The 26,022-nt window shown below is 36.0% G+C and overlaps 1 protein-coding gene across 1 annotated transcript; it reads left to right on the top strand.

Annotated features, from left to right (window-relative positions):
• Positions 1 to 1,893: 1,893 nt before the first annotated feature.
• Positions 1,894 to 22,352, top strand: LOC117325005 (spindle assembly abnormal protein 6 homolog). Its single transcript, XM_033880874.1, is given in 17 exon segments — positions 1,894 to 2,268; positions 2,902 to 2,962; positions 4,290 to 4,369; positions 5,349 to 5,453; positions 5,651 to 5,825; positions 6,416 to 6,493; positions 10,292 to 10,411; positions 10,706 to 10,822; positions 11,408 to 11,677; positions 12,652 to 12,795; positions 13,852 to 13,977; positions 15,552 to 15,633; positions 15,985 to 16,040; positions 16,042 to 16,095; positions 16,335 to 16,442; positions 16,799 to 16,944; positions 19,531 to 22,352. Coding segments are annotated over 17 exon segments (1,995 nt in total). The 5' UTR covers positions 1,894 to 2,203; the 3' UTR covers positions 19,739 to 22,352.
• The last annotated feature ends 3,670 nt before the right edge of the window (positions 22,353 to 26,022 follow it).

Genomic DNA, 26,022 nt, shown 5'->3' on the forward strand with positions numbered 1-26,022 from the left:
ATAAGATTTCGTACCTTTTAAAATTTATTGTAAAAGTTCCGTAAGATAATTAATTTTACATTCCCCAAATTAATTGGTACTGTTTGTTATACTTACTTGTTATAGATGTCACAGAAAGTACAGAAGGATTGACGTCGATTTTCACTGGGTCTCTAGATTACACTAATTATTTTAAGCGTTGCTAAATCATTAGACCTATCAATTCAGTAAATGTTGATTATCTTAATCATTTAAATATTGTCCCTAAACCAAGAAAGAAAGAAAGAAAGAAAAGAAAGAAAGAAGAAAAAGATCTGAATGGTACCAGACATCAGTCTTGGTGTAAAGTTACACGTATCAGAGATGTCTTATGAAAGGTCGTTCATGTCAAAAACGAGATAAACTCAAACAATTTAACGCGTTGAATATAAAATTTAAGATTTAACGCGTTATTAACGCGTCAAATGTTAACTTGGAATTTAACGCGTTAAATTTGTTACTAGGCAAACATTTAACGTGATAAATAGCTCAGTAAGTTTAGTAACACGTTTAAATTGTAGCTTTTGTTTTAACGGGTTATTGCATCATTGCTACATCGTATATTCATGTCTCCCATTGGATTCATTACACTATTATTGGTCTAGTACTATTATAAATGCACATGTATGTAATATAGTGGCCTAAACATGGACAGCATAGAAATAACAAAATACTGTCTATATTAGTATACAATTAAGTTAGTTAGTATATTTATAATCTGTACTATGAAATTAAACGACACAGATAAGATCAGCCAATCATTGTCATTATAAAGGACTAAAACCAGTCACTAGTTCACGTTTATCATTATCATTATAATCAGGACTAAAACCAGTCACAAGTTCACGTTTTCCCTCTTGGTCTCTCCTCATGTTCCAACTCTGAATGTCTAAGAAAATGTAAACTGGATAGTTCTGCCTTTTTCTAAAAACGCTTTACATTTCATAACTTTTATTGACTTTTTCGCGCAAATTTTTACCAATGTTTGAAAGTTTTTTTTAAATGTATGGAGATCAATACATCATGTGATGACACTCCGTCTTTTGATATGCCATTGTTGGGTAAACCCGTCTTGAATGGGGAAAACGCAAACTATCTAGATTATAATATAATTAGCCATCAGTCGATATGAAAAAAATCTGAGACGGAAATTGTGGATTGTGAATATATCAATTAATTAAAACGTAAGAGGTATTAAACAAAAAATATTGAGTTGTTTCTTTAAATTTTGTAACAATACTGGTGTCTTTACATAGATTCATTAGAACTAGTCTTTATTATCATAGCAACCACGGCTGTCGTACGTAGTTACCAACGTCGCAACATACCCTTAATTTCATTTTCTTCGTACTGTATTCAAATAATTTGTTTGATGTAAATATAAGGATTGTACTATGGCGCGGGAAGGATGTCATAATTAAAAATGTTTGCCTAGGCATAGGCAGAAATCGAATTTTGCCTACGCAATAATTAGATTTCTGCTTAGGCAAAATTTGATTTCTGCCTAGGCAAAATACGGGTCGGACACCCTTGTGATATTCTTTGTCATAATGGGCAGAGACGTACAGGGTTCTGGGTTATATTAGGAATGTGTCAAGCCCATGTAGGCTAGTTTAAATATTTCCCGCTTTTTATTTTGCTTTGGCAAATCATCACGGTCGGGTTTAGCAGGGACGTATCTGGGCTAAATATAGAATCTAACATAGAGAGTGCTCTAGCCCAAGTCCGTGACTTTGTTTACATTAAAAATAAAGTCAACAATACCGACCGACAAGTCGACATACATCACAATAAAAATGTAACTTCCAATTGTTTCGTTTCGTTTCGGCATTTGTTTCAGTGATTAAATTCGTAATATACATTGACCGAGCGGGCAGCTTGAACATGTCTGAACATTCCGACAAGGGAACAATTACATTGGAAGGTATCTGGCTGTTTTCACGGCGCATGTCTCCACATATCTGAAGACTGTTGTATACAGACCTGTGTGACATCGATCATCGACATGTGTAACCCAAATTTGAATCGGATCCAAAGGACGGATTCAGACTAGCCATGATCGTAAATACCTCTCTTGTCAGTGGGACTTCGAGTATTTGACAGCTGTTTGACGTATCTGTCGGGATTCTATATTATATTGTGATGGTTTAACGTACTGTTTACATTAAATACATAGATATTTACAATGGCAGACGAACTGTTTACCAAAAAGTTACCGGTTGTATTCAAATGTCCGGACCGCGAGGACAGGTAAGCATATTTAGATAGGATCTGGTAGGCTAAATAAAAAAAGTAAATAAATAATAAGACTGGGCCTAATGATAATAACTAGACAGAGTCCACGATATTAATTGTATTGAAGAGTATAAGAGAGTAAATATAGTGGATGTTGAATCTAACTTGGGGATATTAATTATATGATGCAAAAAGTCAGATTCCTCCTTTTTACAGTAACTGAAACATGCTTGCTTTGGGAAAGCTGATTAGAACTAACCAGTTACTCTTTACAGATAATTACTGAAGGGCTGAACTAGGAATGTGTATCATAGTGTAATAGGAGACAGAAAATGTAGTAGCCAGACTGGGGTTTGAACACTTAACCTCCGAACACTGGCTGAATGCTCTACCAATCGAGCTACCTGGTCGTGGATGTTCGACCCAGTCCAGTTCGCTATAATTGTAACAGGAGAGGGAAAATGTAGCGGCCAGACCGGGGTTCGAACCCGGGACCTCCGAAAACTAGCCGGATGCTCTACCATATTGAGCTACCTGCTCACCGATGATCGACCCAGTCCAGTCCCGCTACATAATAGTATTTTATGTATTTAAATGTGTATATGATTATATAATTAAGTATATATACAATGTACTTGAATTTTTCAGACGCATGTATGTGCATTTAAAAATGGAGCTGCAAACAGTATCTTCACCTTTACATAAAAAGGTTTGTAACCTGAAAAATTAATGGAATATTGATCACGATATGTATATATATACTGTTTCAAAAAATAAATCGCATTGGTTGAGCTTTCAAGCTTATAAATTCAAAATGGAAGCAAATTATGAATATACATGTATTTCAAACTGAATGTTATTAATATAATGAAACATAATCTTCAGGTTATTAAATATTAATGTGAATAGACTTTGGTATGTATGTATCACAACCAATACTAGCTTATGATTGGAGTGTGATGTGCTTGTAATTGGGGACAACAAAACATGAAAACACCCACCCAAAAATCTAAAAAGCACCTCATAGCCATCCTGCTTAGGTATGTATTTACCTGTACCCTACTGCAGAGAATATATAATGTACTGCACACCCAAGAGCCATAAACAGGGGAATCCACTGAAACTGTTACCCATTATGGAGTTGACTGGTTTCATTCGTTGCAATGTCTCCAGGTGACTTGCAGACATTCAAATTCTAGGACCTTTAGTTTTGAACTCGGAACACCGTGTCATATATGGGAAAGATCTGACAGAAAGTATGTCTATTGGTCCTGATCCAAAAGGAGGAAGAATTAATTTTATGCAACATGGTGTCGCTCGAGCTCTTTACCAACATGCTCGAGCTCCTTGACAAAGCGCTTGGAATCATACTAACCGCTAAGAATTAGATAGAAGAAGAAAGAAAATTTTTTTTAAGCAGCAGGTGAAGGAAGTCCTGTAGATACTGTGCAATAGCCAGTTCAAAACTGGGACAAGGGAGCCTTATATAGACTTGTACATTTTATTACTGGTTATAAACTAAGTGTAGCCGAATCAACTTCTACACATATATGCACATATAGTGGTCAAATTGACCTCTCAGATTAGCCAAATCAACTTGTAAACTGTTTGCCACCTTGCATTGATTGTAGCTAGATTATAGTGTAGATGGGAAGACCTGCTGATTTAATTACAATCTGGTACACAACACCAAAGTGTATATTGCTGCTAGCTTATAATTATAAGTGGTCATTTGTCTGATGAAGGCAATGAGTAGTTACGGAAACGTCGCACTCAAATCATACATGTACACTGGTTGTGATATATGCTGAAGTATGCTTTCAGTGTTATTGATAATTATTGATAATACAATTTTTATTGTAGTATTATTCATGTATTTATTTCTTGACTATTACATATAATACTGTTATAACTTTTACATATATGCATCATATGATGGATGAGTGATGCATACAAAACAGCTCCCTAGATAAATGCAAGAATTCTTTTTTCACAGTACTTAAAAGTATTTAAAAGGTTTTTTTTGTTATTGACAGGAGCTTGTTGTTAAAATGACAGATGAAAAGGACTTATTTTTTTTGTACACTCTGCGAATAGGGGAAGAAGATTTCCAAAGGTAATCACTTCAATTTAAACAAATTAAATGAGGGATGTAAATTTAAATTCCTTATTTCTGGGCTTGTAGATTTATTTGCAGGTCTCATACAATTCCTTAAACATTAAAAAACCTGTTGAATTTTATGGGAATCATTTAGGTTTCTTCTCTGTCTGTCTGTGTACATGCATGTATCTACATAAACTTTGTCAGCATTCTAGCAGATTCTTTTTTTGAAGGATTGTGATCAAATTAACTTCACACAATTAGAAAGGAAATTCAACTTCACACAATTACAAAGGACATCTATGAGTTTCAGGTTTGTTGGGTCATGGTCACTACTATTTTTAGAAAATCCTTGTCAGCACTCTAGTGGCTTCATAGAAATTCCTTAAGGGCTTTAAATTTGGATCAAACTAATTAAGACACCTCAACAGGACCATAAAATCTCATAAAAAAAATCTAACTTCCATTGATATAATTACACTTGTATTTTATATAATTTCTTGTGTTATTACATTGAAATCTGTTATAAGATAATTGTATACTTTCCAATTTTCCAAATTAACACCAAAAGGCAACAAGTTTATAAATCATTAGAGTGTATATGTAAAAGTTATTGGGGGGCCATGCCAGCAGGAGACATCTAATGCTTTAAGCAAGACTCAGTATATATGCTTGTATAACAGTCACATTCAGTAGTGTTGTTCAAATTCTTATTGATCGATGATTTGTCGTTTTACCTCTGACTTCCTTGGTCATGAATGTTAAGGGAGAATTTCAGGAAGAAAGTGGATGAGATTATTTTAAGTAATATTTCATCAATAAAATTTGATTATTTCAATGAAGTTTAGTGGATACAAATCCACCCTAAAAATATCCCTGAAAAATTGGGAACATTCGAATGCTAATAAGTTTGCTACTAGTAATTAATTGTAGCTGATACAGGAATGTGTGCTCGTCAAAGGTCTCGGTACATAACATTTCCTGTTTTTTACAGTTTAAAGATGCAGCAGGGCCTATTGGTGGACTTCGCAGCGTTCCCTCAGAAATTTATAGATCTGTTGGATATGTGCCTACGAGAGGAACACAAGGAAATGCCAAAGTATGTACCAGTATATGCACATCACAGTACAATATATATGAATTCATTGACAAAATTAGTATTCATATGACCTGGAAGCAAGCAATTTTCTGAGAAAATTGAAGAAATAAATACATTTGTACATATATGTGTGAACAAATGTAGCAAATCTGAGGCAAGACAAATTACGTAATTGTGTTTACTTTTAATTATTTCAGATTTGTGCTTCACTTTGTGTCTCAGAGTTCAGTAAGTGGAGATAGAACTATGTCAATGCTGAATGTGATAGAGACAAATCCATTTAAACATCTGACCCACCTCAGTCTCAAGTTTTTCCCTGGTACTGATTCTGACGTGAAGAAATACTTAGCAGATTGCCTGAAGCAGCTGAGGGTAAATACATATTGCTACTGTGTTAAGTGTATAGACCTGCAGTGGTTATAAAAGATATTTTATTGTTAGAAAGCAAAAAACTGGTAGATGTCACCATATAGTATACTATAATGATGTTGCAAGCCTTACACCAGGGTCATGCATGAATTGTGACACAATAAAAACTGTCTGGGGGAAAAATAAAACTTTTCATCATAATATCTAGTTCAATTATTCTCACCACTGCTCAAATAAAGAACTGATGTCCGTATATTAAAAGTTGATTATTTAAAAATCATTAAGCCCATTATAAAATATATGCATTATAATCAATCCCATATATTCTTACAGCAAATTTGTATGTATTTTATACCCAAAAGGCACTAGACTAAGGACACTGTATTTTTTGGATAAAAGAGGGGCCAAGTAATTGTGATTTATAGCTGTCCAGCAACATTGCTACAGCTTCTGCAATAAGTTGCAGTGTACATGTATCACAATACTTTGTGGAATATCTCAATTCATCTCAATCTAATTTTAACATCCAATATCCAGCACTTATTTTGTGGCTGTGACCTGAGTGTATAATTTCTATAACTTCTTCCCAACAGGATACCAATGCATTGTTACAACAGAGATTGGAGCACACAGATGCTGATCTTAACCACAAGTTACAGCAAACACAGGAGGTCAGTATGACTATCAGTATTACAACAAACACAGGAGGTCAGTATGACTATCAGTATTACAGCAAACACAGGCGGTCAGTATGACTATAAGTATTACAGCACACACACAGGCGGTCAGTATGACTATCAGTATTACAGCAAACACAGGAGGTCAGTATGACTGTCAGTATTACAACAAACACAGGAGGTCAGTATGACTATCAGTATTACAGCAAACACAGGAGGTCAGTATGACTATCAGTATTACAGCAAACACAGGAGGTCAGTATGACTATCAGTATTACAGCAAACACATGAGGTCAGTATGACTATCAGTATTACAGCAAACACAGGAGGTCAGTATGACTATCAGTATTACAGCAAACACATGAGGTCAGTATGACTAACAGTAAGCCTGGTAAAAAAAACCAATCCATAACTATTATTACATTTCAGTAAAAAAAAAATGCTAAAAATGTTATTTCATAGTCTTGCATTAAGCCCACCCCATACTTTGAGTCAAAGTCTACTTGTTGGCCTTCTGTGCTTATTATTATGAGATAAATACTGTCAATTACAAGTTACAATTATATTGGAATACATACATTGACAAATGTATAATGTAATCTTTTGTGGAGACAGTTTCAGAAACTTAGTGTTTAATCTTGTAAATAAAAATCAAGTTCACTGCTATTGTTCTTTTGGAGCAGTAGTGCATTGATTATATCATGTAGGCTGTGGCTGGTTTAAGTTTTACTTATATCAATTGGATTGAATTCAGGAAAGAAAGTGATGAGCAATGTCTATAACAGTAGATCCAAATCTATAACAGTAGATCCAAATCTATAACAGTATGCACTGCACCATCATCACCTTCAGTGAAATCCTAAGAAGTCACTTACTCAAATATCATACTACTTTTTAGTCATAAATGTCATTAAAAGATTCTATAGATTGTATATCTGTCCACAACCATTGTAGTACTGTAACAAATCCACAATCATTGCAGTACTCTAACAAATCCACAATCATTGTAGTACTGTAACAAATCCACAATCATTGTAGTACTGTAACAAATCCACAATCATTGCAGTACTCTAACAAATCCACAATCATTGTAATACTGTAACCAATCCACAATCATTGTAGTACTGTAACAAATCCACAATCATTGCAGTACTCTAACAAATCCACAATCATTGTAGTACTGTAACAAATCCACAATCATTGTAGTACTGTAACAAATCCACAATCATTGTAGTACTGTAACAAATCCACAATCATTGTAATACTGTAACAAATCCACAATCATTGTAGTACTGTAACAAATCCTCAATCATTGCAGTACTCTAACAAATCCACAATCATTGTAATACTGTAACAAATCCACAATCATTGCAGTACTCTAACAAATCCACAATCATTGTAATACTGTAACAAATCCACAATCATTGCAGTACTCTAACAAATCCACAATCATTGTAATACTGTAACCAATCCACAATCATTGCAGTACTCTAACAAATCCACAATCATTGTAGTACTGTAACAAATCCACAATCATTGTAGTACTGTAACAAATCCACAATCATTGTAGTACTGTAACAAATCCACAATCATTGTAATACTGTAACAAATCCACAATCATTGCAGTACTCTAACAAATCCACAATCATTGTAATACTGTAACCAATCCACAATCATTGCAGTACTCTAACAAATCCACAATCATTGTAGTACTGTAACAAATCCACAATCATTGTAGTACTGTAACAAATCCACAATCATTGTAGTACTGTAACAAATCCACAATCATTGTAATACTGTAACAAATCCACAATCATTGTAGTACTGTAACAAATCCACAATCATTGTAGTACTGTAACAAATCCACAATCATTGTAGTACTGTAACAAATCCACAATCATTGTAATACTGTAACAAATCCACAATCATTGTAGTACTGTAACAAATCCACAATCATTGTAATACTCTAACAAATCCACAATCATTGTAGTGCTGTAACAAATCCACAATCATTGTAATACTGTAACAAATCCACAATCATTGTAATACTGTAACAAATCCACAACCCTTGTAATACTGTAACAAATCCACAATCATTGTCATACTGTAACAAATCCACAATCATTGTAATACTGTAACAAATCCACAATCATTGTAATACTGTAACAAATCCACAACCCTTGTAATACTGTAACAAATCCACAATCATTGTCATACTGTAACAAATCCACAATCATTGTAATACTGTAACAAATCCACAATCATTGTAGTACTGTAACAAATCCACAATCATTGTAGTACTGTAACAAATCCACAATCATTGTAATACTGTAACAAATCCACAATCGTTGTAGTACTGTAACAAATCTACAATCATTGTAGTACTGTAACAAATCCACAATCATTGTAGTACTGTAACAAATCCACAATCATTGTAATACTGTAACAAATCCACAATCGTTGTAGTACTGTAACAAATCCACAATCATTGTAATACTGTAACAAATCCACAATCATTGTAATACTGTAACAAATCCACAATCATTGTAATACTGTAACAAATCCACAATCATCGTAGTACTGTAACAAATCCACAATCATCGTAATACTGTAACAAATCCACAACCATTGTAGTACTGTAACAAATCCACAATCATTGTAGTACTGTAACAAATCCACAATCATTGTAGTACTGTAACAAATCCACAATCATTGTAATACTGTAACAAATCCACAATCATTGTAGTACTGTAACAAATCCACAATCATTGTAGTACTGTAACAAATCCACAATCATTGTAGTACTGTAACAAATCCACAATCATTGTAATACTGTAACAAATCCACAATCATTGTAGTACTGTAAGAAATCCACAATCATTGTAGTACTGTAACAAATCCACAATCATTGTAGTACTGTAACAAATCCACAATCATTGTAATACTGTAACAAATCCACAATCATTGTAGTACTGTAACAAATCCACAATCATTGTAATACTGTAACAAATCCACAATCATTGTAGTACTGTAACAAATCCACAATCATTGTAATACTGTAACAAATCTACAATCATTGTAGTACTGTAACAAATCCACAATCATTGTATTACTGTAACAAATCCACAATCATTGTAATACTGTAACAAATCCACAATCATTGTAATACTCTAACAAATCCACAATCATTGTAATACTGTAACAAATCCACAATCATTGTAGTACTGTAACAAATCCACAATCATTGTAATACTGTAACAAATCCACAATCATTGTAATACTCTAACAAATCCACAATCATTGTAATACTGTAACAAATCCACAATCATTGTAGTACTGTAACAAATCCACAATCATTGTAATACTGTAACAAATCCACAATCATTGTAGTACTGTAACAAATCCACAATCATTGTAATACTGTAACAAATCCACAATCATTGTAGTACTGTAACAAATCCACAATCATTGTAATACTGTAACAAATCCACAATCATTGTAATACTGTAACAAATCCACAATCATTGTAATACTGTAACAAATCCACAATCATTGTAATACTGTAACAAATCCACAATCATTGTAGTACTGTAACAAATCCACAATCATTGTAGTACTGTAACAAATCCACAATCATTGTAATACTGTAACAAATCCACAATCATTGTAGTACTGTAACAAACCCACAATCATTGTAATACTGTAACAAATCCACAATCATTGTAGTACTGTAACAAATCCGTCCATGATTTCGACCTTCCATCTGTGCTAACATCCTTTGTTATACTATAGACACTGTCATCCAAGTCTGTAGAGCTGGACCATTTGAAGGCTGAGTGGACAGCTAAGCTAACCGACCTGGCTGCCAGACATAAACATGAGATGGCTACAGAGAAGGAAAAGACTCTACAGGTATAAAAATGTGTCATACCTTGATAGAAAGACTATCTAAGACTGTGCATATTATTCTAAAATCTATTTTACAAGGGCTGTATATAACTGTATATGAACTGCTAGAAAGAAACAAAATAATGCTTCTGGCATTAACAATGGAGAATGGCCTCACAACTGATATTTCCAGTAATCTATTTTCACATGGACTTAAAATGTAAATCTTATATATGATAGACGATAGAGAAAATACAACTTCCTTCATTATTTGGATATGATACAAGAAGAATGTGTATGGCCTCCTGTGTTTTTCAGATGCAAAGTAATTATCAACAGAAGCAGGACAGAGATCGCAAGGATATGGAACAGGCTCACATGAAAATTGTGAAACAGATGGAATCAAAGTTATATGACTTAGAAGGTTCCAATAAGGTAATGAAGTGTCACAGCTGTTCCTAGAGACTTGGGTTGTGGTATTTAACCTCCCTCCAGATTTTGTTTGATATCTTAATTTACAATGCAGAGCTTCCGGCAGACCCTTGGCCTAATATGTTTTTTTTCGCATTGTAAAATAAGACTTTGATTCAGTCTTGTCTATTTGACGTGATTTGACCTGTAAGGTTTCTGACTTTCTTTTATGATTTGACAGCTAACGGTCTAGTAGCTACTTACCCGAAGCCCTATATCACTTTGATAGGAAGGTATATTCATTTGTGGTATTGACAAAGAAAAGGTGTCGTCCCCCTTCTGGGAGTGTCAATAAATGGGTAAATGATTAAGATTTTGAGCAAATGTCTTCTTCATATTAAAGGTTGTTATCGGTGTTTCTTAATATTCCTCTCTTATTGATATCCATGCATAAAGCTTTTGTATTTGGGGGTCTTAACTTTATTTTATAATGATAAAAAAATAAGTAATCAATTGATGATTGATCACATGGCTACAAATTTTGCAAAAATAAAAGAGTACTTGGATGAGATATAAATGTTTTTAGGTGTTTTCTATGTTTCCTTTTAGGATTTAGTAGACCGTAAGTACAAGTCTGAGTCAAGTATTCGGGAAATGAAATCCAAGTTATCAGCATTAGAGGAGGAGCATGTGCGAGCCAAACAGGAACTACAGGGTTTGAGGAAACAGAACACATCCCTCGATGGAGAATATCATGAACAGGAGAAAGTCATCAATCAGCTCAGTACCCGTGTGGCCGTTCTTGAACAGGAGGTCAAAGACAAAGAGCAGGTCATTGCAAGGTCAACTGATCTCTTAGGGTCTGAACAGGACCAAAAGGTGAGCCCTGAAAGTTTATCTCATTGTGTACAAGTATTACTGCTGTTGAACTCTTATCTGTGGACGATGAAATATAACACTATTGCGAACAGTATCAATAGTACATTATCCAATACAATGAACCCCAGCTTCTGAGAGTAAAACATCTCCTCATTGGACAGTTTGCTTAAAGTAGGCAGGGCTTCAAGGACACTGACTTATGCACATGTATCTGGGCATTTACAGGGGTTCCCAACGTAGGGAGGATTCAAATTTGCAGTATTTGCTTAAATTACCATATCCTTGTGATTTTGTATAACGATGGTTGATTAGTTACTAGGCGGCTTCTCGGGTTAGAAAAAAAAACAAAATATTGTTGCATATTCTAGAAATTCCTGACTACAACCTTGCTTTGGCTTGAATAATTCGAGTAGGCATGTGTGACAAACTAACACCTAGGCCTAGTCGGCCCCTGCTAGATGTGATCATAGTTTGTATGGATGTGATTATAACTGAAATTACTTTTTAACGCATAACAGCTTTGGCTGCAAGGTAAACCGCGTCTTCAGTTAAATGCCGACACCAATGCCGATAAAGATCATGGATTTAGTTGCAGCAGTTCTAGTACTAACGGTGGGCCTGATTATGATGGTACACAAACTTGTCAGGGGTAGCGACAGTTGTACCTGCAATCTGAACTTGATTGGTCAAGCAAAAAACAGTAAATGCTGTTGATATTATTGTTCCTCTGGATATTTCAAATCCATATTTCTGTCATTATTTAATCAATGTGGACATGGGTGAATACAAACCATGTGCTGAGTTTATGTTTCATTTCCCAGTGTTGTCAGCATTTTAATTCAAACTCTGCCTACTTCAAGTACAGCCAATCACCGCCCTTGTAACACAAGTAGGATACAGATTACTGGTTGTGTCAGTACATTCAATGCAGTCATCACTCGTTTAGATTTTACCATATATCTGTACAATTTCAGAGAAAGTTTGAAGATGAGGTGGACTACAAAAGTAAAGATATTCACAAATTAGAAAACAAAGTACGAGCTATGTCAGAGGAGCTGATGAAAGGCAATGAGATCATCAAGAAATTACAAGGAGAGATTAAAAACTATCACGCAAAGGTAACATTTAATATTTCTCATGATTGAATCACTAATACACATGTATAGCAATTACAGACATTCCTTGTATATCTTCTAAAATTCTTGATAGGAAGAATTTTGAGACAAACAATTTATGGTAGAAAATAGTTGTTTTGGCTGAAATCAATATGCCATATGATAGAGAACTGTTTGGAGCAAAACAAAAATTTGACCATAGGAGAAAAAAAGAGGATGTTATTTCACAACAGATATGTAAAATTCTAATTTACAGTTGTCTGGGTTTACAACAGATACCGTATTTGACCTAATAAGGGCGCAGGGCGCGGGTAATTGACAGTGGGGGGCGCCCTTATTAAGATTAGTTATTCTGAAGTTTTATGAAACAGACTATACCTTATAGCAGAATACCCAAGGTTGTGGAAACGGTTAAATATTCAGTCATAAAAATATTCCAGATGAAGATATCTATTCATTATCATATATTAAGCTTAAACATCACTTGAATACTCCTGTAAACTTGTAAACCATGCCAGCTGATCTTTAGACCAGAGAACGTGTGTTCCACCATTTATGTTTAAATGGAACTCTTTTGTGTTCTATTTATAGAAACAGGTGATTTCCCAGATCATATTAGACATCGTTTTCTTTGACCTAATAATTGATTTACAATGTCTTTTACTAGCTTTCTGTTCTGAACAAAAGTTATTTATCAACAAGAATGAAGTCTTTACTTTATCTTCAAATAAAGATGGTAAGTTATTATTTACATGTGTGTTTAGTTTTGGGTGCTCTTTGCACTGACATGTCATCTGTAGCCTGTAGGAATACACAAAATGTGGCGAAAACATGTGTTCCAGTTACTTAATTTGCTGAAGAAAATTGAACACATAAAGTAGCAAAATATTTCACATGAATTATTACTTTTGAACACCATTTTGACACTCAATCAAAGATTTATTTCCTTGAAAAAAGGTAGGGGCGCCCTTATTAGGTCAAATACGGTATGTAAAATTTTTGATTTACGGTTGTCAGGGTTTACAACAAATATGTAAGATTTTTGATTTACGGTTGTAGATTAAGCTGAGGAATCAGATAGCCACAGAACAGGAAAAGTTATTGGGAGAGAAGGATCATGAGTTGGAGCGACTCAGACAAGATTTGGCCACAACTAAGGATAATCTCAAGCAAAAAACAGAAGAGGTATTGAACTAGACCACACAGCCTGTCATTGACAATGTATTTTCATGTCTAACTCTGCATGTCATTGATAACTAATTTGTCCCCTGCTTTCAATGAAAGGGAGGATATTAATTTTGGTTGTCCATCCTGCTGTCTGTCTGTCATGCCTCGTTTCATTGCAGTAACAGCAATAAATCTCAACAGAATTTCATTAAACATGGTAACAAGTTTTAAAGCCTTAAGGGCTAGACCATGTTTGATTGCCACTTTTGCCGGATGTTATTTAACCGAGTTATGGCCCCTCGATTAACAACAGAATGTTTTTTGTTGTTTCCATGCAATCATTCCCACAAATATTATCTGATTATCATCAAACTCAGTAACAGTCCCTTGATTCAACAGAATTTATCATTCTGTCAAGTTATAATGACATGTTTAGCCCTAACCCAAGAAATATTTAAAATGACGTGAAAATTTCATCTTCACATTTGATAACTCCTCTGTTGCTTTGATACTCCGGTGAGTAACAAGTGTTGTATATTGTTGGTTGTTGCCTGGCAACTGTAGGCAGAACATTCACGAGCGAAAATAAGTAACCCAGGACGATTTTATTTGATTTTAGTTACGTCTACCTTTCAAATCAGTCATGTGTAAAGAATGCCTGTGGTTATAAGTCCATGATTTACCTGTATTCTCTATATGCATTATATACTCATCTTTTTTTTTGCCGGGTCCCTTCATAGCAAGTTAAAAGTATGATTCATTTTTGTGAAAACAAAGACATCTACAATGTGATTAATGTTAACACGTTACCTGTACATATACGTATCATACAATAGATGGTCGATGATATTAAACACACATCATTATGCTATTCATTATCTTTGTCTGTTGCTGTTACATGTAGCTAGTTTGTGGATACTATGCATGAACAAAAAGCACTACTTTAGTAAATCCCCTGGTTTCTGTACAGAATAGAATTGTCTATATGCTCATGTGTCCCGTATGTACGCCAACTGAATTTTGTACTATTACATCTGTACAATGCAAATGAGCTGTAAAGCTAAATGCAATAAAAGAATTTGAATTTGAATATGCTCATTATGCTGGTAATATATGCTAACGCCAAATAAAAACCCCACGCTTAGGAGAAATCTCCAGATCTTTCTCCGCCAAAATTTATTTTATAGTTTTTATGGCGAAATCACCAAATATAATGACAGGGAAAATTTCCTGCTAGACAGTATTGTAATCAACTTCTCTCAATTGTTATATGTAGCTTGCCATTTGTCTATTCCCTGAAACTTGTTCCAACAAGTCCTAAATGACCAAGCAGATGTTAGCAAATTGTCATGCATGTCTTACTACCTAATGTAATCAATATACAATGTACTGATTTCAATTATTCATTGTCGATGTATGTTTGTGAAGTTAATGTGAAAGTTTTAAACTAGAAAACAAGTCTGCCACATTAGTAGTAGATTTTATATTTGATAGAGCATTGAGACTACAGGATCTGATTATCAAATGGTGATATATTGTATGATTTTAAATCATATTTTAGCATTAAAATGTCAATCATTGGTTATTTTCAGAGTGATAAATTGAATGAAAATCTCAAGGGAACAATGGAAAAATTAGAAGAAAGTCGTCAGTTGCTGAAAACAAATGAAAATGGTTTGTATTTAAGATTTGAGTATTATTATATGTTATTATCTAATTGTGTAATTTCAGCTTGGTAATCAATAACTTCAGTTTGTGTACATGGAAAATTAATGTAATTTGACAGCGCCTTCCCTGTTACTCTGACTTGTGCTTCAAATATCCATATGGTCTTGTCCTTCAAATTTCCTAGATGTACATAGTTGTTGAAATCTTGTGAATCCCTCTAAGAGCTTTTACTACTTATGAATTTAGATAAAAACTGCTTATCTTGATGACATCTAGGAAATAAAACTGCTTGTTTGATGTGAACTATCTTATCAGATGGTAGTTTTGAGATTTTCTGATCAATATTGTTGGTTTTAGTGATACAGTGGTTGAATAAACAGATCAACGAGACACAAGTGAATCACCAGAGGACAGGGCATGTTTGAGATGCCAGGAGCTACTACCAACTTCAGGCCTTCCTCAGCTATGGTTTGTAATTTCTTCATTAGTGTAGTGATATCGGATTGTTTTTAACGCTATCATTAACTTCCATGGAGTGTAATATTGATGTACTTCACAAGTAAATATTTTAGTAAAGTCATATATTCATTGCCACAAAAGCAACTCTGATAATTTGAGATTCCAAATTTAATAACAGTTTTCTTATTGGGGCAACAGTTAATACAATATAATGTATTTATGCCTGATTATTGAATTTGTTTTGGCAGCATAATTATAGTACCTCTAGCTATGGGTCCCAAGGATCACATGCCGAGAGTCACAGTGCTGGGGTGGCTATTCCGAGGTCATATCCAAATCCCCACAGGCATCAACAGGTACAAATTAATACGAGGAAATGTTTGTCCTATTATTGGATAGTAGAAATACACAAACTAGAAAATACTTAAAAACTTTTTGGGATATAAAAAAATAACTTACTAAAAAGACTTTATAACAGTATTTTAAACCGGAAATGTTGAATTGTTTAATACATCGACATCAACATGTGTTATGTGCAGGAGTTCCTACGGAACTATAAAGTTTTTTCTCTGAATGCTACAGCCTACACCAAAGAAGGGTTTACTGTATTCAACAATGATAATAATAGCTTATTGTCTAATCAATAATATCGTGCATGTAAACAAGATACATTCTCCTTTAAATGTCATCCTGCCGTATTGCTTTTCCAAAGGTACAATACAACCCAGGCAACCCCAGGAAAAGTGGACTTCCCCAACCCATGCCAAGCAAAGGGAAGATGCCACCTGTCCCCATTCCTGAAGAGATCAGGCCAAACCACTCTACAGGGTCTGGCGGATCAGGGGGAGATAAAGAAAAGTAGGTGAAAGAAAAAAATAGATAAAAACAAGGGCAATAAAACCTTTTACTGCCTGCCTTTGACACGAGTACGTGTCGGACATTATTCTTTGCATCGTTGGATACCAACGGTTGATTGCACTACACAACACTACAATTATCATCTGTTGGTGATCAACTCAGTGAAAAATCTTTGTTTCAATAGAGATAATTGGATTGGCTCTGTCACATTTTCCTATCAGAATTTCAGCCAATCAGATAGAAGATAACATATACTCATTACAGAAACTGCATATCGGTTTTAGCAATTTCAGCAGAATATCATTGATATCCTTTTGTCTGACAGAGATGTCTTCCAAGTATAGGTGGTGGAAAAGCGGGTTATCAGGCATTTCAGCCTATATGAACACGGCCTAGTCATTGTTCAGTTTCGATATTCTGTTTAGCCTAATGACGCACAAATAACATGCTATGCACACCAGGGCTCTTGGAGGGAGTGTTTCTAACATATCCCAAAAAACATTACTGTACTAGATTATACTTGTTTAAAACACCAAAGACCTGTAGGTCTTCTTGTCCACTGTATGTTTATCATGGAATCGCCATGCCTTCAAGGGTGCAGCCATATTGTTACATGCACTTTTTAATACTTTCCCTCTAAAGTGAAGAGTTCTTATTCTGAAAGGGTTATGCTGATTGGTTTCTATTTATTGAGTGATTTAATTGGAATGAAGATTTTTACTGATTTGACCTACAGGTAATAGTGTAGTGTAATCAACCATGGGTATCAGACAATGTATTCCTTGTATAACGCTGTGACTGGAGTGTAGTGTAAACAACCGTGGGTATCGGACAATGTATTCCTTGTATAAAGCTGTGACTGGAGTGTAGAGTAATCAACCTTGGGTATCGGACAATGTATTCCTTGTATAAAGCTGTGACTGGAGTGTAGTGTAAACAACCGTGGGTATCGGACAATGTATTCCTTGTATAAAGCTGTGACTGGAGTGTAGTGTAAACAACCGTGGGTATCGGACAATGTATTCCTTGTATAAAGCTGTGACTGGAGTGTAGTGTAAACAACCGTGGGTATCGGACAATGTATTCCTTGTATAAAGCTGTGACTGGAGTGTAGTGTAATCAACCGTGGGTATCGGACAATGTATTCCTTGTATAAAGCTGTGACTGGAGTGTAGAGTAATCAACCGTGGGTATCGGACAATGTATTCCTTGTATAAAGCTGTGACTGGAGTGTAGAGTAATCAACCGTGGGTATCGGACAATGTATTCCTTGTATAACGCTGTGACTGGAGTGTAGAGTAATCAACCGTGGGTATCGGACAATGTATTCCTTGTATAAAGCTGTGACTGGAGTGTAGTGTAAACAACCATGGGTATCGGACAATGTATTCCTTGTATAACGCTGTGACTGGAGTGTAGTGTAAACAACCATGGGTATCGGACAATGTATTCCTTGTATAACGCTGTGACTGAGTTAGTCTTACACTATCAGGTAATGGGCTGTACACATCTCCCCTCTCCTTTGGTTGTAAGGTTGGTTGTCAGGTTGGTTGTCAGGTTGGTTGTCAGGTTTGCGTATTTAGTTTTGAAACTGACCACTGGAACAGAATAGTTTCCATGAGAAGAAATATGTGTCAAACAGATATCAGAAATCTCTTTACTGTAGTCAAATGGTTTTATTTTAGATATCAGAAATCTCTTTACTGTAGTCAAAAGGTTTTATTTTAGATATCAGAAATCTCTACTGTAGTCAAATGGTTTTATTTTAGATATCAGAAATCTCTTTACTGTAATCAAAAGGTTTTATTTTAGATATCAGAAATCTCTTTACTGTAGCTTATAGTCAAAAGGTTTTATTTTAGATATCAGAAATCTCTTTACTGTAGTCAAAAGGTTTTATTTTAGATATCAAAAATCTCTTTACTGTAGTCAAAAAAAAATTATTTTAGATATCAAAAATCTCTTTACTGTAGTCAAAGGTTTTATTTTAGATATCAGAAATCTCTTTACTGTAGTCAAAAGGTTTTATTTTAGATATCAGAAATCTCTTTACTGTAGTCAAAGGTTTTATTTTAGATATCAGAAATCTCTTTACTGTAGTCAAAAGGTTTTATTTTAGATATCAGAAATCTCTACTGTAGTCAAATGGTTTTATTTTAGATATCAAAAATCTCTACTGTAGTCAAAAGGTTTTATGACAGTGTCACTCCTATTCTGAAAGGATCATCAGGATGATACCAGAGTAAGCACCAACAGCCCTAGGAATCTATTTTAAGTCATTAAATTGAAATATTTTCTATATATATAATCATGTAGGCTTGATCACTGCTCTGGTGAATGTCAAATTGAATATCTTGGTTAGTGTAACATCAAATTGAATGCCTTGGTTAGTGTAACATCAAATTGAATGCCTTGGTTAGTGTAACATCAAAGTGAATACCTAATTGGTTAGTGTAACATCAAATTGAATACCTTGGTTAGTGTAACATCAAATTGAATACCTTGGTTAGTGTAACATCAAATTGAATACCTTGGTTAGTGTAACTTCATCACATATCTATAACCATGTTTTATCTGTTTTTATAGTGATCCTCCGTTAGATCCTAAATACCTACAGAAGCGTGACGATGTTATCCCTCTAAGAGGCCTGGTCCAGCATTCTCCTCCACCTCCCATACAGCCTAGTGTTTTACCTCCAAACAACGCCATCCGACTCAGCCAGCATGGCATTGTGCCTAGGACTACACAACCACCATTAGCCTCAGCCTACTTTCCCGGCCAGAAGATGTCTTGACATATGCACGTTAAGATATATTGGACAAATAGTAGCTATGGATGGCTTCGAAGCAACACTTCAGGATGTGTTGAAGCACAGAACACTGACTATAGCGTAAAGTCAAATGTCTTTCAATCATTCTTTTACATGACAATATAGAAATTCATGACCACACAATAATATAGGCAGAAATTCCTTTTGGGCTGCTTAAAATGAATCTTAAACAGAATGAATTTCATATACTAGGGTACCACATCACAGAAAATATAGTTTTAAAATGAATTCATCTGTGGACTGAAAAGTTTTAGTATCAATGCAGGAATATTCACAATTATGATAATGACTTAAGACACAGAATTGGCAATTTCTTCCATCCAAGGTTTACAATGGTACACTTACCTGTGTAATTTTGAGGAAGAGTTTGCTGTATATTTGTGGTTATGACCAGACTGTGGTAGAGTTCAGTGATACCATGTTGACTTATCAAAGGATTAAACAAAAGATGCACAATAGCACATTTTAAATATGAATTTACCAAGAATTAAGCTGCATCGTGATTATAGAGCTCTTTGTTCTTAGATATAATTGCTTTCATTAAGCAGAAAAAGTTGTCCTCCAAATTAAGGGTGTTGTGTTTATGTATGATCTATGCATTAAAAAAATAACAAATGAAGAATGTGCAAGTGGTCTTAATGTAGGAGGAAACCAGAGTAGCCTGGCAATACTGGGACAGGGATATACCACCATATGTACAGAAACTGTTTTTACATGTAGGAGGGAACCAGAGTAGTCTGGCAATACTGGGACAGGGATATACCACCATATGTACAGAAACTGTTTTACATGAAGGAGGGAACCAGAGTAGTCTGGCAATACTGGGACAGGGATATACCACCATATGTACAGAAACTGTTTTACATGTAGGAGGAAACCAGAGTAGGCTATCAATACTGGGACAGGGATATACCACCATATGTACAGAAACTGTTTTTACATGTAGGAGGAAACCAGAGTAGGCTATCAATACTGGGACAGGGATATACCACCATATGTACAGAAACTGTTTTACTTGTAGGAGGAAACCAGAGTAGTCTGGTAAAACTGGGACAGGGATATACCACGATATGTACAGAAACTGTTTTTACATGTAGGAGGGAACCAGAGTAGTCTGGCAATACTGGGACAGGGATATACCACCATATGTACAGAAACTGTTTTACATGTAGGAGGAAACCAGAGTAGCCTGGAATTACTGGGACAGGGATATACCACTATATGTACAGAAACTGTTTTTACATGTAGGAGGGAACCAGAGTAGTCTGGCAATACTGGGACAGGGATATACCACCATATGTACAGAAACTGTTTTACATGTAGGAGGGAACCAGAGTAGTCTGGCAATACTGGGACAGGGATATACCACCATATGTACAGAAACTGTTTTACATGTAGGAGGGAACCAGAGTAGGCTATCAATACTGGGACAGGGATATACCACCATATGTACAGAAACTGTTTTTACATGTAGGAGGAAACCAGAGTAGTCTGACAATACTGGGACAGGGATATACCTCCATATGTACAGAAACTGTTTTTACATGTAGCATCTCAAACTTCAAAAGAGATTGTTGAAGACTAGTCCATATGTTCTAACTTATAAAACAATTGTATGTGTAAATAATTAACAAAGAAAGATTCACATTAATATGCTAACTTTATGTTATTGGAATGTATAAAACAAAACAATCTCCTACATTTGACAGTCTTATTAATATGTATTAAGTATATTTAGGCTAACCTATACTACAAAGGTTGTCTTGGTGTGGTATTTGGTCCTTGCTTTAGTGCAATATGCTTAAAATGTTGAATTATAAGGCGTTGTTCATACTGCAGAATCAGTAATCTGTTATTTCAGTCGATATTTCATGAATTAATTTGAATACATAAAAATATACATACAAGTCTTACATTAAAAGCACGTTGACACATAAGGGGAAACAACTCTGCTATCCTTGTGTTGGTGAACTTTTATGTTCAGTCTGTCAACAGTACCTTGATCCTGTAACAGACAGCTTAACAAAAAAGGAAACAGTGCTATGACTTGTGATACGGGTTTCTCAAACAACAGATAAGAAACAGTGCTATGACTTTTGATACAAGTTTCTAAAACAAAGAAGTATGAGATCAATTAATATTACCTATTAAGTTACCACCACTGGTATATTTATGGTATTGTATGTGTAGGGAGGTGATAAATACCTATTAAGTTACCACTGGTATATTGTCGGTATTGTATGTGTAGGGAGGTTATAAATACCTATTAAGTTACCACCACTGGTATATTGTCGGTATTGTATGTGTAGGGAGGTGATAAATACCTATTAAGTTACTACTGGTATATTGTCGGTATTGTATGTGTAGGGAGGTGATAAATACCTATTAAGTTACCACTGGTATATTGTCGGTATTGTATGTGTAGGGAGGTGATAACAATAGCCAGCTACACTGCAGCAATACTGAGACAACACATTTCAACTTGCAATAATATTATACCATTTGTTAATAGTCATATGATACAGTATATCTATTTATATATAACATGTACGATTAATTAATAAATGACTGAAATGTTCATCTGGTGTTGTGCCCTGATATATCTGATAGTATACAGATTAGTTTATAATGCACAATGTATTTGTTTATTCAATAAATGCAAATGATGACAAAACTAGAGTGATAATAGTTCAGGACCTGTTGAGATAAGGAGATAGGGCTGAAGACTTTAAAAGCTATTTCCATCAAGTAGCGGAGATAAATGCACTCCTGTATGATTAAATTCAGTGTCAAGGTAGACACCCAGGTCATATCAATGTTAACGACCAGACATTTCCGTCAAGGTCTCCTTTTACGTGGTTTAACACTACTTTACATGGGAACATTTCGTTAACGACATGACTGGTCGATGGTCATCGTCGGATATTCACGGTTGGTTGCACTACACCACGCTACACTTATTGTGATAAGTGTAGTATAGTGTAATCAACCGTGGGTAGCCGACCATGGACAATAGTAAACATGCACACTTGCAGCATTAAAGAAAGTCTTTTCCAAACACAATGAAGTTCTGTATTTAACTCCTGGGAAAATGTGACACACCTGAATAGTGTCCAGTTATACATAAACACAAATTGTCTGGTATTCGGAATATTGTGCCCATGGTTTTGTTAGATATCTGTCAAAAAATGTCAAAACCCCAAAGTCGAAATTCTGCTTAATACGGCAACTAATCCAAGGAGAGAACTGCATTATATTCAAAGAATGAAAACGTACATGATAGACTGATTAACTATATTTATAATATATTGCGAATTTTAATTCTATGTACTTATAATGGTGACATATTTCATGGCGACGTTAGGTGAACTCGGTCGATACTGTAATTGCATAACATGACCATATTCTTGTTTCCACCGTCCGATCGGCTATATTTGTAACAAGTGACCACGTATCTGATCTAGGGTTTACCCCAGTCACCTAGAGCTTAGAGATAAAAGATTGTGAGGACTGGGATACTGTATATGTTTACATGCAATAGATAACCTGGTAAATAGCTCACTCGTATTATAAATAAAATCACGCATATTCTACTTGTGCGTGTATAAACCTATATTTATGCTTAAATGTCCCTTCCGTCACGGAGTGTGTGTGTATAAACCTATACCCCTTCTGTCACGTGGTGTGTGTGTATAAACCTATACCCCTTCCGTCACGGAGTGTGTGTATAAACCTATACCCCTTCTGTCACGTGGTGTGTGTGTGTATAAACCTATACCCTTCTGTCACGTGGTGTGTGTATAAATCTATACCCCTTCTGTCACGTAGTGTGTGTGTGTATAAACCTATACCCTTCTGTCACGGGGTGTGTGTATAAACCTATACCCCTTCTGTCACCGGGTGTGTGTATAAACCTATACCCCTTCTGTCACGTGGTGTGTGTGTATAAACCTATACCCCTTCCGTCACGGGTTGTACGTGTATAAACCTATACCCCTTCTGTCACGTGGTGTGTCTGTATATAAACCTATACCCCTTCTGTCACGGGGTGTGTGTATAAACCTATACCCCTTCTGTCACGTGGTGTGTGTGTATAAACCTATACCCCTTCTGTCACGTAGTGTGTGTGTGTATAAACCTATACCCCTTCTGTCACGGGGTGTGTGTATAAACCTATACCCCTTCTGTCACGTGGTGTGTGTGTATAAACCTATACCCCAAACCTATACCCTTCTGTCACGTGGTGTGTGTATATAAACCTATACCCCTTCTGTCACGTGGTGTGTGTGTATAAACCTATACCCCTTCTGTCACGTGGTGTGTGTATAAACATATACCCCTTCTGTCACGGGTTGTATGCGTATAAACCTATACCCCTTCCGTCACGGGGCATGTGTGTATAAACCTATACCACTTCCGTCACGGGTTGTACGTGTATAAACCTATACCCCTTCTGTCAAGTGGTGTGTGCATCAACCTATACCCCTTCTGTCACGGGGTGTGTGTGTGTGTGTGTAAACCTATACCCCTTCTGTCACGTGGTGTGTGTGTATAAACCTATACCCCTTCCGTCACGGGTTGTACGAGTATAAACCTATACCCCTTCTGTCACGGGGTGTGTGTATAAACCTATACCCCTTCTGTCACGTGGTGTGTGTGTATAAACCTATACCCCTTCTGTCAAGTGGTGTGTGCATCAACCTATACCCCTTCTGTCACGTGGTGTACGTGTATAAACCTATACCCCTTCTGTCACGGGATGTACGTGTATAAACCTATACCCCTTCTGTCACGGGTTGTACGTGTATAAACCTATACCCCTTCTGTCACGTGGTGTGTGTATAAACCTATACCCCTTCTGTCACGGGGTGTGTGTGTATAAACCTATACACCTTCTGTCACGGAGTGTGTGTGTATAAACCTATACCCCTTCTGTCACGTGGTGTGTGTGTATGAACCTACATGTATACCACTTCTGTCACGTGGTGTGTATATAAACCTATACCCCTTCTGTCACGGGGTGTGTGTATAAACCTATACCCCTTCTGTCACGTGGAGTGTGTATAAACCTATACCCCTTCTGTCACGTGGTGTGTGTATAAACCTATACCCCTTCTGTCACGTGGTGTGTGTGTATAAACCTATACCCCTTCCGTCACGTGATGTGTGTATAAACCTATACCCCTTCTATCACGGGTGTGTGTGTGTGTATAAACCTATACCCCTTCTGCCACGTGGTGTGTGTGTGTATATAAACCTATACCCCTTCTGCCACGTGGTGTGTGTGTGTATATAAACCTATACTCCTTCTGTCACGGTGTGTGTGTGTATAAACCTATACCCCTTCTATCACGGGTTGTACGTGTATAAACCTATACCCCTTCTGTCACGTGGTGTGTGTGTATAAACCTATACCCCTTCTGCCACGTGGTGTGTGTGTATATAAACCTATACCCCTTCTGTCACGGTGTGTGTGTGTATAAACCTATACCCCTTCTGTCACGGGGTGTGTATAAACCTATACCCCTTCTGTCACGTGGTGTGTGTGTGTGTGTATAAACCTATACCCCTTCTGTCACGGGGTGTGTGTGTATATAAACCTATACCCCTTCTGTCACGGTGTGTGTGTGTGTATAAACCTATACCCCTTCTGTCACGTGGTGTGTGTGTGTGTGTATAAACCTATACCCCTTCTGTCACGGGTTGTACGTGTATAAACCTATACCCCTTCTGTCACGTGGTGTGTGTGTGTGTGTGTATAAACCTATACCCCTTCTGTCACGGGTTGTACGTGTATGAACCTATACCCCTTCTGTCACGTGGTGTGTGCATCAACCTATACCCCTTCTGTCACAGTTTGTACGTGTATAAACCTATACCCCTTCTGTCACGTGGTGTGTGTGTGTATAAACCTATACCCCTTCTGTCACGTGGTGTGTGTGTGTGTGTATAAACCTATACCCCTTCTGTCACGTGGTGTGTGTGTATAAACCTACATGTATACCACTTCTGTCACGTGGTGTGTATATAAACCTATACCCCTTCTGACACGGGGTGTACGTGTATAAACCTGTACCCCTTCTGTCACGTGGTGTGTATATAAACCTATAACCCTTCTGTCACGGTGTGTGTGTGTATAAACCTATACCACTTCTGTCACGTGGAGTGTGTATAAACCTATACCCCTTCTGTCACGTGGTGTGTGTATAAACCTATACCCCTTCCGTCACGTGGTGTGTGTATAAACC

This window comes from Pecten maximus, chromosome 4 (assembly GCF_902652985.1).
Source record: "Pecten maximus chromosome 4, xPecMax1.1, whole genome shotgun sequence".
Lineage (NCBI taxonomy): Eukaryota > Metazoa > Mollusca > Bivalvia > Pectinida > Pectinidae > Pecten > Pecten maximus.